Below are 17047 nucleotides of genomic sequence, written 5' to 3'. Positions count from 1 at the left end.
TGCATTCTAATTTAACATGGCTCGCATTCATTTCCACTCCTCGACGGACAGGTAATTTTCTGGCAAATATTTGCCATTAAATAAATTTCAGTCTAAGCTGGAGAAGAATTTCGGAAAATATTTAACAAACACTGAGCTGAGACAGACATCGATAGTTGTTTTACTTTATGTGCGTGCACTGGGAATATAAATGGGGTAATAGTTTATTCCAAATTTAATATTTTTTTTAATCTATTTCATTAAAAAAACAAAATTAACTTAATAAAATGAGTATTATATTTTTGTTATTTTATTAATATTTTCAATTGATTATCATTAATCACAAAATATGTATTTTTAACTTCATCTAAGTGTAAGTATAATTAAGTCGTAAATCAAAGTTACATTTTATTTTAGATTTAAGTCGTGATTTGTAAGGTTTGAAAGACCTGATTAATAATTTGTAATTCCCTAAAGAAGAATAAAATATAATTTATATTGATCAATCCTGATTTCGTATGTCCTTTCTATCGGTGTAAGGACATGCCAACCTATTCATTACTGTAGGCAAATTTGCGACAACAACTCCTAAGGTCATTATTGTCTTACTCGGGCAATGAAACTAAATTACGATTCAGGCTGAGTGGTTTGCTAAACTTTAATTTGAGCAATGCCCGGGTATTTCAATTACGATTACATGTGAGTCGGAATCATGGACTGTGGAGCATATGAATCAACGCCTTCGGTGCAAATTGCTTACTTAACCAAAATGATTGATTCAATAAGCTGCGAATGCATTGCAGTGATTTTCTCACTTGCAATGCGAATTATGTCTTACGATGAAAATTCTCCGGATGTCACCTTAATTGTCCGATGGAAATCTGTGTGTTTGGAAATGTGGAAAATGCGTTTGGTAGCACATAAACTAAGACTATTTGATGGGAAATTCCCCACAAAGTTGCCTGCCCGAATGCCTCTTAATTTGACAGCCGCGGCGGTTTGGCTTGGCTTGGCATTGTTGTTTCGTTTACGTGATGTCTATCCTTGTTTTATATTTTTTATTTTATTTTTTTTTTGCCACGCCCCCCTTGGACCTGGGACCGCCCTCGTCCTTGCCCGTCCGACTTCTTGGTTCACATTCGGTAAAACATTTTCTTTGTGTCAGTCGAGGTTGCATTTTATTGTGTTACCAGCGAGTTTGGACTTAGCCCTGCGCCACTCCCTTGTTTCGAATGCAGTTGCTTTGGGATTTGGCCTGACAGCCAGTTGGAAATTGCAACTGTCAATTGCATTTAATTCGCCCTGTTCCTGCTCCTGGCGGTTTGACCTTAGCACACACACACACAGCGGCAAAGAAAAAAGGGCTGGGAAAACTGAATTTACGGTAAATTAAATTAGGGGCTGGCAAGGGTTTAAGCGCTCTTCTCGAGTAGCAGCCTGTATCAAGTATACGCCGCATGGGCCGCCATTGAAAGTGAAGCTGCTGACGGCGTTTACACTTTCAAAGGATGCGTCCCATTTCGAGTGTCGCGCAAAATAAACCGTTTGGCAGCGAAAAAAGCTTTTGGGCGGCTGCTTTTGAAATTTGGCGCCCTCGCACACACAGCGAGAAACAAAGAAGCACTTGATGGGCTCACTCACACACACAGAGAACACTGGCACACGCACCAATACACAGGCATTGTGGTAAAAGCTTTCAAGTGCCAACAGCAACAACAAGAAAGGCGAGGCTGCTCCTGATGCCCGCGTCCTTTTTATCTGCTTCGCAATGATTAACCCATTTTTTTGCGGGGCCACTCGATTTTTTTTTAGATTTTTTCACACCTTTCAGGAAGGTATTTTTTACGGCTGCTGACTTTTCCTTTTTATTTGCTACTTTGTATAGGACACTTTTTTACAAAAGAATTTTTTTCGAATTCCTATTACAACGTTCAATGATAATTTATTCTACCTTTCTGGATCAAGATATTTTAAAATATATATATATAACACATATAATTTAAAATAAATTGGTAAAAATTTTATAAAAACCGAGATGGTTTTTAGTACCCTTATGAAATGTTTGAAGTGGAGTAAAAATTATTATTATTAATTATATTATTAGGCTCACTAAGTGAGAAATGAGTTCTTAGCTTAAATCTTTATTATAGTTAGAATATAAAGCAAACAATTGTAAGCTCTAGCTTTACTGTTTTTGTTTCTGAATTAATTCTTTAAATTTAATAGACAGCTTTATATATATAAAATCAATTTGATTAATGGTTTTTATTTGAGTAACTTTTCAACTACTTATAGTCCTTAATGGGTTAATCGCCTTTTAGCAAGCCAGTGCGCGACACACTCGCACACACACGCGCGCCAAAGGACGAAGGACGAAGGAGTCAGCACGAAGGACGAGGCGGACACTCACACAATCAGATGCGGTGAGATTCACTCAACAGCAGTGGCTGGCACTTTGGGGCGCCATCTCGCGGCCAGTCAGCCAGCAGATTGAATTAACAGAGCTGCGTGGTCGAGGACCCAAGATTCCGATGGTGAGATCGGCGGAATTGAGGGTGTGCTATGTGGCATATCCTCTGGAGAGCAATGAAGCGCATTTACAGGCACTGTGAGAGGCGAGAAAGTCACCACATTCTGTTAATGCCGCACAGCTTTGGCACACAGCTAGTGAAAACCATTGGCCCTAAGGCCAAGTTCTGATTTGGATTTGCGCTTTTGGGTGCGTTTTTTCAGCGGGTTTCCTCTCGGGGTCCTCTTCCTTTTTGCTCGTCCTGTCTTGCGCTTGTCCAATTTGCCAGTTTGGCTGTTGTGGCTGTCAACCGTTTCCTTCGACTTTCCTTCGCCGCCTGCCTGTCACTCGCTCGGCCACAAGGCAGTCCTTTGATATCGCATCCTTTGGCGCAGCTATCAAATTTCTTCTACTTAAGCGGCAACAAGGACACGCCCGACTCTGCTCCCCTTTCCTCTGGCCTTTTCACTGCCTTTATTTCGTTTTGTTTCAGTTTCATTTTGCCACTGCTAAGAGCGAAATAATGACAGCCTCGCTTTGGTATCCTCAACTTTTTGCTTGGATTTCTTCCAATGAAGTCAACGCATTCTGCCAGTCCTCGAAATATGTTGCCCACTTTGTGTGTCTGCTTTTTGCTGGCCCCGTTAACGCGCTATATGAAATATGGATTCACTTACGTATCACTCGCGACCCTTCGGGGCCATTAAGTCACCAATGTTCCCATCGTCTGCCCAAGGATTCCCTTTTGGGAGTCCCTCTTATGTACCTCACTACTTCATTCTTTTTGTATGCATTTCTGTACCCTTTTAAAGAAACTTTCAAAGGGCTGAGGCTATGTCTCTTAAAACTGCCTGAAAATTTAACAATCGACCTACGAACTGTGACATTTTAAAATACAATTGAAGATGCTGTTCTTTTGTAATTAATTTTTGTATTTAAAACATGAAATCTGTTATAGAAAACTATATCAAAACCGTAATCCTTATCATTTATTAGAGCTGGAAAGCAGGCATTTGGTCGCATCTTAATTTCCGGAGCATAATTGTGGGCTTACCAAAAGCCTCTTAGTAAATTCCATACAAAACCGCCACGATAAAAACTTCGCCTACTTCATTACCATTCATTTAGCATTAATTGTTTTTGGGCAACATTTATATTTATTATGTAAGTACTTAGTAACACTTCCCCACAGCATCGTTTCCAGGGAGCTGAATTAAGCAAGAGATTTCGACAGCCCAAATAAACAATGTGAAATAGCTCATAGCTTAGCAAAACAAGAAGAAAAAAATAACCATAAAAACAAGTAAGCTCCAACAACGAAATCCGCTTTGAAATATTCCGCAAGTGCATATGGAATATGAGCAGAACAATTATTAGATGGAAACCAACTGTTTTTCCAGCATAATGCCGGGGGGCGGGGTCAAGTGGGTGGCCAAAGACAACCAGACGATTCCCGGGCTTCAAGTATTTTCGAATGCACAACAGATCCGAGGAAACTTTCTAGTGCAGGGGCCCAAGAACCAAAATTATTGTGGCCAAAAAACACAGAAAGAAATCGAAATGTTCGGGTTTTAATAATTAAGATTTTTTCTGAACTCTGGGCAGTTCCACAAAAATCAGAATGGTTTTGGAATCACTAGTAAAGGGGTCCAAAAGTATGCAAGGAAATAAATGGAACTATAGTGTTGCATACTTTTGGACAAATTTTTTAAGATTTGTATTCGTTGCAATTTTAGTTCCCAAATTTTAGGAATACCTTGAGAATATCAATCAAATTAAAGAAAAATATGTTTTCATGTATGTAAAATTGTTTTAATGATAGAGCCTGAAAGTTAGCACTAAATTCGAAGACATTTTTTCAAGTGCCCACCCATACTCCTTCATATATTCACACATATTCTATATTTACCCACACATGTCTGGGTGAGAGTACATTATATCTGTGGGCTAGTGCAAACATTAAAGGCAGCACATAAAATGCTTTCTTTGTGCATGATAGCGCGCTCAGTTTTTCCAGAAGCAGAGGAAGGAAATGCAAAAACAAATGAAAGCGAATGCCGGCGGATGGAGAGCAGGGGAAAGGCTGGGGAAAGTGAGGAAAAGGTATTGTTAAGTTGCAGGAAGACCACAACAAACCCACACATACTCAAAAGCACTCTCACATGAGTATTTTCTGGATGTATTAGATATGGACAAGCGGACGGACAGACGGACTGTCGAAAAAAAGGCATTTCATAAAAGATTTAACATTCAAATGTGCAGATAGAGTCCAGAGTCCGAGTGCGAGTGTGCTCCTCGTAAATAAAACTACTTAAGCACATGTGAATGAACAGCATTAAGGATGCAGGACTATGATGTGCATTTTGCTTATGTTTATTTCGCATGTAAAATATATTTCACTTGAAGGAACAAGGAGGAAAATGAGATGCCACACAGAGTTGTCATCAGAAATGAGAAATGTAAACTGCTGACGGCAATCTTATGAATTTTCCCATTGTAATCCAGAACGACAGAGTGACCACTCGGCTTTTCCCACCAACGAATCTTTGACATCGCGTTTTCCCTTATTTTTTTTTTGCCAGCTTTCTGCTGTTTCAGATTCTTAATCAGGACAAACTTATCCGCTATGCAGGAGCATCAACAGCAAGGCTATCAAATAAACGAATCCTCGAAGTAAAGGAGCTGAAGAGCTGAGGAGGCGAACCGACAGCAGACACTATCTGCTTGTCCTTGCAGGCGGCGGCCCCACCTGAAATCCGAAATCTGAAATCTGCCGGCAGGAACGTAATTTAAACAGCACGTTTTGCATGTCGCTGGCCAGGACTCAGCCCGCCGTAAAGGGCCGAAGACCAATCCTCAAGTCCAGCTCAGCTTTTTGCCCACCGCTGCACAGAGAAAAATTAAGTCAGTTACTTTGAAATTACACATTTTTTAGCTGATCTCAAACTTTAATTCCTCGCAAAGGTCATAAGAAGTTAAAAAATTCCGTACTTTGGGCTTAAAAGAAAAATCTTAAAATAATATCTAAGGAATACTTATTGTATCTGAAACCATGTTAACAGAATTTATTAAAGTTTTAAACCTGAGCTTAAGCTCTTTTATTGGATTTCAAAATATTTTTAAAATGGGTTTAGAATGAGGGGCATTTTGATTGATATATTTTCTGAGAGATAAGGATCTATTAACTTATCTTTATCTTTTATAATAAAAATCCTGTAACCTAACGATCATTGAACCCATCAAAATTCCTTCCTGTGTGTTTATCTGCTGGCTGTTTCTCTTTTTGTCCTGCGCTTCCTTACTCATATTAAATGCAAAAGTCATTGAGCGCAGGACAACATTGAGGCAGCAGGGGGGTTCGGGGTCTTAAAAAGTGGCAAGGTGGGGTAAAAGTGGCAGAGGTAGCGGCCATGGCAACAAAAACAACTAGTTTATTTCCACATCCTTGGACATGAGTTTGCTGTAAAATTTCGTGTTGATGATCTTACTAGGTTATGCATTAGTTTTTCGTGCTCGACGTAAGCCCGCCTTAACCCTCCATAACCCTCCGAAGTTCCTTCCATATCTGCGCTTTCACTTCCGCTCGTTCCGATTTGCATTTCGACCCCCCAAAAACCCCCTTGTAGCTTTGATTTTTTGTGTCCTGTCGCTGCGCTAAATCTCACCAACAACATGCATGCAGATTCTACGGGAAGAGCTCCTCCGATGTTGCTTGTCTTTTATGTTTATGTAAATTGAAGTTTGGCAGCAGCAGCAGCAGCACACCCATAAATATTAAGTATACGTGGCATTGTCCCTGCCTCTGTTGTGCTTCGCAAATTGCAACATTTTAGTAGCCCAGGAGGATTTGCAGCCATTGACTAAGTGCTGCTGATGTACTACAAATATTCTCCGTTAACAGCCAGCCACCTTGGATCGATATGGAGCATATCACACAGGTATCTTTGCCTTGATTCGGCTTACATTTTAGATGAACCAATGAGAATATATACAATACTCAAGAGAATATAAAATTAGCTTACCCATTGTCCGCATATTTTTTTCAAAAAAATGGACAAGAACTAATGTTTTTAGTAGCCAATGGATTCGAATTTAAAGCTCAACGAGGTATTCCTTATTCTGACTTTATTAAGCACAACGACGGCTAAAATAGAAAGTCGAATTTTGGGGAAAATTGTCTAATTGTAAGCGGTTTTTCAATCGTAGTTTACCCAAAATCAAGGCGTACAGCTAAAAGACCGACTGTTTTGAGCAGCTTGCAACCTATGCTAACGATCCCAATCCCTTTGAGGAAAATGTAATTTTTGACCAATTTGCACATTTTTTTATCATCATGTTTTTTGGCAAAAAAATGGCCAAAAATTAAAGTTTTTAGGTTTTGATGCCAATGGATTGGAATTTTAATTTCCAGCTCAACGAGGTATGACATTCCTTATTCTGACTTTATTTGACTCAATGGCGGCAAAAATACTGGTCTTTCTAGGGTGAAAAATAGAAAATATGATTTTGGACAAAAATGCTCATATTTTTCGCGGTTTTTCGATCGTAGTTTAGCCAAATCAAGGCGTACAGCTAAAAGACCGACTGTTTTGAGCAGCTTGCAACCTATGCTAACGATCCCATTCCCTTTGAGGAAAATTTAATTTTTGAACAATTTTCACATTTTTTAACATCATGTTTTTTTGCAAAAAATGGCCAAAAATTAAAGTTTCTAGGTTTTGATGCCAATGGATTTGAATTTAAATTACCAGCTCAACGAGGTATGGCATTCCTTATTCTGACTATATTTGACTCAATGGCAGCAAAAATACTGGTCTTTCTTGGATGAAAAATAGAAAATATGATTTTGGACAAAAATGCTCATATTTTTCGCGGTCTTTTAATCGTAGTTCAGTTAATTTAAGGCGTACAGCTAAAAGACCGACTGTTTTGAGCAGCTTGCAACCTATGCTAACGATCCTTATCCCTTTGAGGAAAATTTAATTTTTGACCAATTTTCACATTTTTTTAAGTTTTATGTTTTTTTGTAAAATTTGGCCAAAAATTAATGTTTCTAGGTTTTGATGCCAATGGATTGGAATTTAAATTTCCAGCTCAACGAGGTATGGCATTCCTTATTCTGACTTTATTTGACTCAATGGCGGCAAAAATACTGGTCTTTCTTGGGCGAAAAATAGAAAATATGATTTTGGACAAAAATGCTCATGTTTTTCTCGGTTTTTCAATCGTAGTTTAGCCAAATCAAGGCGTACACCTAAAAGACCGACTGTTTTGAGCATTTTGCAACCTATGCCAACGATCCTAGTCCCTTTGAGGAAAATTTAATTTTTGACCAATTTTCACATTTTTTAACATCATGTTTTTTTTGCAAAAAATGGCCAAAAATTAAAGTTTCTAGGTTTTGATGCCAATGGATTTGAATTTAAATTACCAGCTCAACGAGGTATGGCATTCCTTATTCTGACTTTATTTGACTCAATGGCAGCAAAAATACTGGTCTTTCTTGGATGAAAAATAGAAAATATGATTTTGGACAAAAATGCTCATATTTTTCGCGGTTTTTTAATCGTAGTTCAGTTAATTTAAGGCGTACAGCTAAAAGACCGACTGTTTTGAGCAGCTTGCAACCTATGCTAACGATCCTTATCCCTTTGAGGAAAATTTAATTTTTGACCAATTTTCACATTTTTTTAAGGGGTAACATCATGTTTTTTTGCAAAAAATGACCAAAAATTAAAGTGTTTAGGTTTTAATGCCAATGGATTGGAATTTAAATTACCAGCTCAACGAGGTATGGCATTCCTTATTCTGACTTTTTTTAGAAAAATAGTTGCATTTTTCATAAGGGGTTACTTCATGGTTTCTTGCAATAGATGGTTAAATGGTATAATCTAATCAAATTTTTTAAGTGTACTTACCCGCTGGTAAACACCGACAGCAGACGCGGCCGCGGATTTAAGGCTCTGAACATTGTTGGTGGCCGGCAGCGGGGGCGTGGCAGGTGTCCCGCTGGGCAGGGGGCAGGCGACGGGTGGTTGAGGCATCAGCGGTGAAGGTGTAGGCAGCGGTGGCGGCTGCAACAGCGACTGAAAGTGGGTGAGAAGTGGTGGCGGCTGTGGAGGCGGTGGAACGCTCTTTGCCTGAAACATGCACTTGCCATCCTCCGCCGGCGGCAAAGGCGGTTGTACTTGAAAATGTTGCTGTTCCTGCTGATGAAGATGTTGCTGTTGCATGGGCAACATAAAGGGCACCAAGATCATCGGTTGAGCAGGTGAATTGTTGCTGCAGGGTTGCATGTTGCTGCTGTAGCCATTGCAATGGGCTTGGCAATGTTGCATGGGGAGAAGCGACGGTTCTGGCCCCATATTGCTGACGTAGGTACTGGATTTTGTTGTTGTTGGTGGCATGAGGCAGTTGCCATAGGAAATGTTTTGAATAGAAGATGTTGCTGGAGTTGGTATCTGTTGCAACTGCTGCGTTGTTGTTGTCTGCTGCAGGGTTGTGATGCAGCTGACTTGCTGATGTTGCTGCTGGTTCTGTGGATTTTGGTAGAGTGGCGGTGGCGGCTGTTGGTGCCGCAGTCGCGGTACAGGCAAATGCTCATAGTCCTGCTTGCAGCAATGGCAGTCCTGGCAGCAGCCATTGCTGCAACTGCCGCAGCAATTGTTGTTACCGGAGGCTGGCATCGCATATGGCTGACTGGCGGAACGGGCACCGGAGGAGTAGCTCAGCAGCTTGGGCGCCTTGCCCGGCGGCTGCCAGTGCAGCGAACAGGGCAGGATGCCCACGAGTCCCAGTCCCCCAGAGGGACTGGCCGAATGTCCGGTCGACAGGTTCGCTATCTTGGCCAAAACAGCTCGCTTAGCTCAGTTGAGCTGAAAAAACAAAACGGAAATCAAGTAGCTTTAAAGACATAGCAAAGTTTTAAATATATCTCCTTTTTTAAATGTAATACAATATATCATGTGGGCTTTACTATGAAGAGCCATTTAGTGGCTCCCGCTACCAAAAGGAAGAAGAGGGCTTAAAATACCAAATCATGTATTTTTAATGAGCCCAGCAATATTTTGGCTACTAGTTATCATTCCTTTTGGCCTCGATGTTTTTGCTTTCTTTAGCTTCCCATGAATTATGAGTTATTTTCGGCACGCTTGATTAAAATGTACGCCTCATTAAAAGGTTTTTTTTTTTTTGCAAAAACAACAAGGATGGGCTCGACTCTTCGTAAAAGTATCTTGTTTTGGGTGGGATTTTAACGCCTCGTCTGCCGATTCGCTCTCGATGGGCTGGCACTCGTCGGAGGCTTTCAGAAATCACTCAAAGTTTGTCAAGAACGAGAAAACCAATTTTTCAGCTGAGTGCATTTTAATTTCGTATACGCCCCGTGTTCGCCTGTTGAGTCCTGCAGCAAGAAGAACATGGAACATGGAGACTGGAGACCAAAGACCGAACCGAATGCCTAACCCCAACTGCGTGTGGAATGGAAAAGTTTGCTTTTCATTGCAACACGCTTGAAATGGCAACTTGGACAAACAGCACGGGCTGGAGCAACAATAACACGAGGAAAAACCGAAAAACTCGAAGGAAAATGCAAGAAAAATTGGCTGGACCTGTTCCCCATTTACCTTCTGGCTCCTTCTCATTTCTTTTCCCTTTTCCCCCTTCCTGACCAATTTGCATGGCTCTGTCCACAGTTCATTGTTGACTCCGGCTACCTTTCCTTCTTGAAGCGTACAGAAACGCATTTTGGCCAGAAACGAGTCCTTGCAACAGGCCAAACAATAGAATATTAGATGTGACAAAACAGGTGCACGTGTCCAGCCAATGTAGCAACTGCCTTTGGCCAAATTCCTGGGCTCAGAGATGTGCCAGCCAGTTGGCCATGGTTAATTGTCAGACTGCCTGCCGGCCAGAAAGCCTCATTTTACAACATACGTGCGGAATCAATCAGGATCAGAAGTCAATCGGGTACTTGACAGAAGGACTTTCAAAATTGCAGTCCAGGCATGAATACAGGGATAATTTGAGAAGTTTGGCAATCAATCAATGGCTGTGAACAGATTGGAAACAGTTTTTAATGATCTAATAAAGGGGTTGAAATTCTAAAGCCATACTGCAACATTTCCCAATGGTATTACAAAGGCAAAGAAGTATTCCTGTTCCAAACAAAATAACAAGCATGAAACCATACACCACATACAAGTTTCATTGCATATTCAAAAAACACTAACCAAGTGTTATTAAAACAACCGCAACAACTCCGAAACGACCCACAGATTATGCCCTTAAAACAGCTCTTGAATCTGCAGGATACACCTCCTCGTTTTTCCCAGCGAACGGAAACAAAATATCTGGAAAACAAATTTCCATAATTCCATAAATACTTGGCCCGCATAATGAAAAATATTTGCACAACTCAAGATCAAAAGTTCTGGTGGCAGAGCAGGAATAGTTTAGTTTCTTGAATTTTGGACAGGCAAGACAGCAACAACTTTCTGACTCTTGCCAGCGATTAAGATGCCGGCAAACGGAAAGTTTGCATTTTGGCCAACACAATTTTGCAGCTAGCAAAATCGTGTTCAATTTGTGTGCACAATATCTGAAGGAAAAAGAGATACGCGTGTGTGCGAAACATATGCAACTTTTGTGGCTCTCCGGGCTTAATTACAAAAACCGGAAAAACCGGGGCTTAGGTCCTGCAACATAATCACTGGGCAAGGACACACAGAACAACCGACCGACCGCCGGGGTCCTTTGAAAGTATGTTTTGTGGCCCTGTGAGATACAAAGCTGGAAAGTACAAAGAAACTTACAAAAAGAATTTGGTAGCATCAAAGCAAAAATTTTTAATGAATTTCTTGCCGGGCAGCAGGGTGGCAGCCGGGTGGGCCTGCAAAACGCACCACACGCAAATGCAAAAGGCGCAAAAAGGACCTGGTCCTGGGCACCCTCACCCTCCCCCCGCCCGCGTATTCGTATCCTGGGTGCGGGAATGCAGGGTCAAAGGTCCGGCCAGCACCACTTCATCTTCCCTTTTGGCCGCTGGCTCGGCAATCGTGTTGCTCGTCGCTGGCCTTAATTAAATTTAAATATTTTATCACCGAAAAATTGCCAGGCGGCAGCAAGTGCGCAGCAACAACAACAACACAAGGAGCAACGGCAGGACATGAAAAGGGTGCAAAAGTGTTTGTTGCTGTGTGTATTGGTGTGTGCCTGAGTGCAGACAGCCGAAAATACTGATGTGGGTGTATTTTTCATTATTTGCCCAGCGCTGCACCCCTTTTTTTTTGTTCTTTTTACCCCCACACTCACGTCTCTTGCCATCGCCACACTTCATATTCAATTGTGTTGAATAATTGCCATACGGTTTTTTGACCAACGGTTTTTGACACTTTCCTAAAAGGACACACGCGCCCTCAAGTGCCCCGCCCACAAACACACCATCACACACACACACACACAACTGGAGAGCCGCCCCCATGCCGCATTCGAAGTTTGGTTTTCCCTTTTTTGTCCCACCGACCGAAAAGTGAGCAAAACACTCGACCAACTGAAAGGGGGAAGGGAACTCCAAGGACCTCTGGACACGGACACACACACAAACACAACACCAACAACAGGCAGGGGAACAACAACAATTATAAGGGAACTCTGGGAACAAAAACAAAACATGCCAAAAGCGTTTTTTGAAATATCTTTGTAAATATTTAAAATGTTCTGTACATGCGGGTGCTTCAATCAAACCGAATCGCCAGCGGCGGGGGAAGCGATGAAATGGGAGGGGGAGGTCCTGGAAAAGGTCCTGCGACCGGGGACCAAGGCTATTGTGCGCCAAACTCAACCCCGGGACAAGTTTTAAATAGTTTTTGTTGGCAAATGTCAAAATGCAATTTGATATTCATAAATTAATGAAGCGCCATTGCAACAAAAAACCTCTCCTGGATTATAAAGTTTTTACATAAATTATGTGGGCGTGCTTTTGCGGAAAGGGTTGTGATTTAAATCTGGCATTTAAATGTGTAATCCCTGGCTGATTATAAATGCATTAGAACGGGACCTAAAATTAGAAATTCTCTCCGAATTCCATTGAACTACCCACTTGGATTTGGGAATAGCAAGGTTAATGTTGAACAATGTAATTAAAATACATTCTTTTGTAGGCTTTTTAAAATAATTCCTTTTTAATACATTTGGGGAAATCTCTTTGGGATATTATTAACTAGTCAGTTATAATTATAATTAAGTGATTTTAAATTTTGGAACATAATACCGTGTCATATTATTGGAGTTTAAGAGGAATAGAAAAAATGTCCCCGGGACAAAGTCCCATCAAGACGTAAAAACTTTTAAATTCCTATTACTAATATATAAATGAAAGATTTTTTAAAATTTGTGATTGATTTTTGATCTCATATGTCACAGATTCGATGTATAAATTCCCATTTATATTGAGAACAGACATTTACTTTGTTTTAGTTATTATAATGATATTAAACTTATTTAAAATAAAATACATTTTGGAGAAGAGTTCGACTAATCGAATCTGTTAACCAATGATCACAATGGTCCGTAGGCAAAACAACAAAACACAGCAATTTATTTATATTGGTAACAGGAATGACTGTTGGATAGTAATGCATAAGGATATTTATCCGATTATAAAGGAAAAATAAATAAAGCAATTCCATTGAAGTCCGAATTTTTAAATACTTTCGGAAAATAGAATGTTTTCAAAAATTTTAAATAAATCTTAACAATTTTGTATTATACAGCCATAAGGCATTTATCCGACTTAAGGATCTGTTTTCTTGTACACATGCGCACACTGTTGAGCCGCTGTTGTCCTTTGCGGCAAAACAAAAATGGTAAACAAGGTCAGGACACGTAGGCCAAAACACGTAGCACAACAAAGAGAGCGGGCCGAAAAGAGGTCCTTCTACTCACCCACTCTCTTCCTCTCTCACTGGCCGAAGTGCAGTGCTCACTCACACACTGGCACAGGTCCTGGCAGGACACCGCCCGAATGGCCCACTTTTGGACGGGTTGTATCGAATTTTTTTCACTTCCGCACAACAAAACTCGCGACTCGGAGAGGCAGGAAAACAAAACAGGACGAGCACGGTGAGGAACACACAGAGAGGAGGCGAGCACGTGGCAGCCGGGAAAACCGGGAAATCAGGAAGCCCAGCTCAAGATTTCAACGATTAGTTCTCAGCGAAAAGCAGCGCCTCGTGTCGACGAATTGACACTGAAGAGCCAAGTTGCCAAGTAGCCAAAGTCGGCGTCCAGCAGTTTCAGTAGCGTTTGAAGTGGCAGCGCTGCACCACCACCAAAAAAAACCAAAAAGCGAGCCAGAGCACACACACACACACAGAGACACGTGTGCCACCAATACAGGACACGCAAGGCGAGCCAACCCAAGCAGCGGAATAAAGGCGAACGGCCCTTCTCTGTGGTTGACATTATCGCATGCAACTAAATCACACGCACACACCGACACTCACACAGCTGCAGCTGCACCCACCCCTCGTCCTTTTTGCACCGCCCTTCGTGCGCTCATTCGCTCGTGCAACGTGGCGTATGGGTAACAATGGAGAGCACTAATACACAGCCATCTGCCTTAGCGCCATTTATGGCATTTGATATGCTAATTTGCACATATTCATAGAGAGCGAGAGCTGAAGAGAGAGAGGGAGCGAGCGAAAGAGAGAGCGAGGAAGGACATTCGCCACCAGGATGAAAAGGTGCGAGTATAACCATCTGCCGGCTCATCTCCTTCGTCCTGTCTTGCCGCCTTCCTGCTGGCCAAGTGGCTCGCCAGTTTCTCTGTTTTGATGGCTCTTCAGTTGTGAGACCCGCGTTTCGAGTCCTGAGTGGCAGCAGGTTAGCTGACTGATGAGCTGCACTTGGCCATATGGACACACTTGGAGATTTCATTAATTATTTAGCCTTAAGAATAGTGCACCTATCGTTTCATATCTCTTTATATGAAAATATACATACAACATAATATCTGAACATACTATTATCTTAGAAATAAATCTATATTCTTTCATGCAAAAAAACGATGATAATAAATTATGAAATTAATCTTACAAGACCGTACTCTGTTGGTTATTTCAACATAATATATAGGATTGTCTTAAACAAACATAAAATTTCAAATTAACTGACCGTTTGAAGTTAAAACCCTTAAAAAAATGTTAAAAGTTATACATTATACATCGCATGTGATCAACAAAAAAAAAGTTATAATATTAAGTTAAAACTCAATATCTTGATCACCTAAGCAAGTTTTTATTTTCCCATACAAGCTTTCATAAAAATTATACTATGGTCTTGCGACAAATAACATCCTTTCAAAAAGCAAATATTAAATAACCAGTCGTAAAAGGATAATCCATAACTTAAAATAAAATCTTAGATATCAAAAGTGATATTTTGAAGTTCAAATCTCTTACCATCTTCGCAGAACTGTAGCGCATTTGCCGAGTTCGTTGAAGTCCTTTGGCTCCAGCCACCACCGATGAGCTGTGTCGTGCTTTTGTGCGCTCTCTTAGCTCTCTGCAAGCTGCAAGGATTCTCACCAATACCAGTGCAGCGGCAGCCCAGTGGAAATGCATGTACAACACAGAGGCGGAGTCTGAATGCTGGCCATGTAAAAGCAGCAAAGGCTTATGTATCCAAAGGGGAGGTGCCATCGAAAGCTTATACATAGTCGCTACAGAGAAGAAGTTTTCCTCAGAAAAGACAAAATGGCGGTCAGTTTTCCTGTAGATTTATTCAAGAAAGATCATTTCCGGTAAAAACCCCTGCTTGAAACGACGCCTCTGCGCTTTGTTTACGAGTTGTTTTGGGGGGAAGAACTCAATACAACAACAGGCTGCGATACAAGTCACGAAGAGCCGCTCACCGAGAGCGAAAGTTGCTGCTCCTTGTATCGCTATTTTCCTCGGCTCGCTCTCGGCAGCAAAAACTGCGATACAAGCCAGCAACAACAGCGGGTTTTCGGCTTCGGGAATGAGCAAGTGGCATCCTGTTGAGCCTGGCCCGAAGAATCAGCTGACAGGACTCGGCAAACGCACCTGACACCGGCATCGGCATCGGCATCCCTTGGTCATCCGACCGGCGTCCAGTTTGACACTTCTCTGACATTATCTATCGCTGGTCAGGGGCACATGTGACATTATCCGACGTTGCCCCAAAAACTTTGTCATCCAAACCCATGAATATTACTGCCCATTTATCGGTGGCAGACAGCCTCATCCTCCTGCTCCTCCACCATCACCTTCTTCTGTCTTCTTCACAAATTATGCAAATTTCAGATTTCCAAAGTAAACATTTACTTTACTTTTCAGCGCAGACAGCGTGCCCCGGCGGCGCTTAAACCTCCGACTTGCAATCTCCATCGCTCCTTTTGGCCATTTGACATTTGTTAAGTTTTCTTATCGCGCGCTTTCATTAGCGGCCATCGTCTGCTTCGGCCAGGGACCTTCTAATTGTCTTGCAAATTAGTCCGCCAGTGGCTGAAAAAAATTCGACCCCAAAAAAATACGAGACGGGGAATCCCAGAATCCCGCCACTCGCTTTATTTACCCATCGAGAGCTACGGGTATGGGTAGCATGTGGCATCTGCTTGAAGGAAATGAAAAGTAAACAAAGCTGCCGTGCAACATTTGACGGCATGTATGAGGGGCCAACCCCCGTAATTTTTGAATGGCGATTTCCGTTGAGCACGAGGACGTGCTTCTGTCGAGGATTAGCCCCCAGACACGGCAGCTGCCGACCGTCACCGGGTCCGCCGGAAACGCACAACAGACACTCAGCCCATCCCGCCGTGTTTTTATAGACTTTTTCACTTAATCCCCCATAGAACCATAATACAGACCCAACAATCGATTAACTGCCAGCTGGAAGGCTTTAAAGTGGCTTTAACCAAAGTCTGTCGGCATGATGTACGACCAGAAGTTAGTCTTGAATATTTCATGAGGTGTGCACTTAAAGAGGTCTCAACTTTTTATTACAGCGTAGTTATGAAAAGGTTATACAAAATATTAAAAATATAATATTTCCTTCATCAGAAAATAATGTAAAAAATATTATTTAAATTTAAAAAATTCTTTTCAGTCAAGAAAGTTAAAATAATATAAAATTTAAATCTTTATTATTTTAAAATTAAATTGTTTGTTTTAAATTAGAACTTCTAAATTCAAGGTAGAGTACTAAAATTGTTTTTTAAATGTCAAGAATATTAATATTTAAGTAAAACATTTTACATCTTACAACAATTTACCATTAAGTTTAAGAACGCTGCTCTTAAAAACGGAAGTAGGTCTATATACCTTCCTTGAAACCCATAATAAAGTCAATGTGCTGTCACTGACATAATTTACAGATACTTAAAAGCATCACCGCCCTCTGCCTTAAGCGGAAAATGTCTGTTAATTTGGGGACTCCAATATTTCATTTATTGCTTGGAGCCCAAGACAAAATGTTTCCCGCTCTAATTGAAAAATTATGGTGCCATAAAATATGTAAGCTTCATAAAGTGTATGTTCG

At 41.1% G+C, this 17047-nt stretch overlaps 1 protein-coding gene across 3 annotated transcripts in view; it reads right to left on the bottom strand.

Annotated features, from left to right (window-relative positions):
* trv (trivet) overlaps positions 1–13688 on the bottom strand; it is a 65778-nt gene extending 52090 nt beyond the window's left edge. Inside the window, exons 1-2 of one of the 3 annotated variants that reach the window (XM_070997086.1) lie at positions 13433–13688; positions 8407–9363 (exon numbers count right to left, since the gene is read on the bottom strand). In XM_070997086.1, the coding sequence (XP_070853187.1) occupies positions 8407–9174 (768 nt within the window). In that variant the 5' untranslated portion in view covers positions 9175–9363; positions 13433–13688. The remainder of the gene's footprint in view (positions 1–8406; positions 9364–13432) is intronic. The other 2 variants (XM_070997085.1, XM_036817624.3) reach the window with 2 other exon arrangements.
* Between the last annotated feature and the right edge of the window lie 3359 nt (positions 13689–17047).

Source organism: Drosophila suzukii, chromosome 3 (genome assembly GCF_043229965.1).
Source record: "Drosophila suzukii chromosome 3, CBGP_Dsuzu_IsoJpt1.0, whole genome shotgun sequence".
Taxonomy (NCBI): Eukaryota; Metazoa; Arthropoda; class Insecta; order Diptera; family Drosophilidae; genus Drosophila; species Drosophila suzukii.
This window is presented reverse-complemented; position numbering and strand designations above follow the sequence as displayed.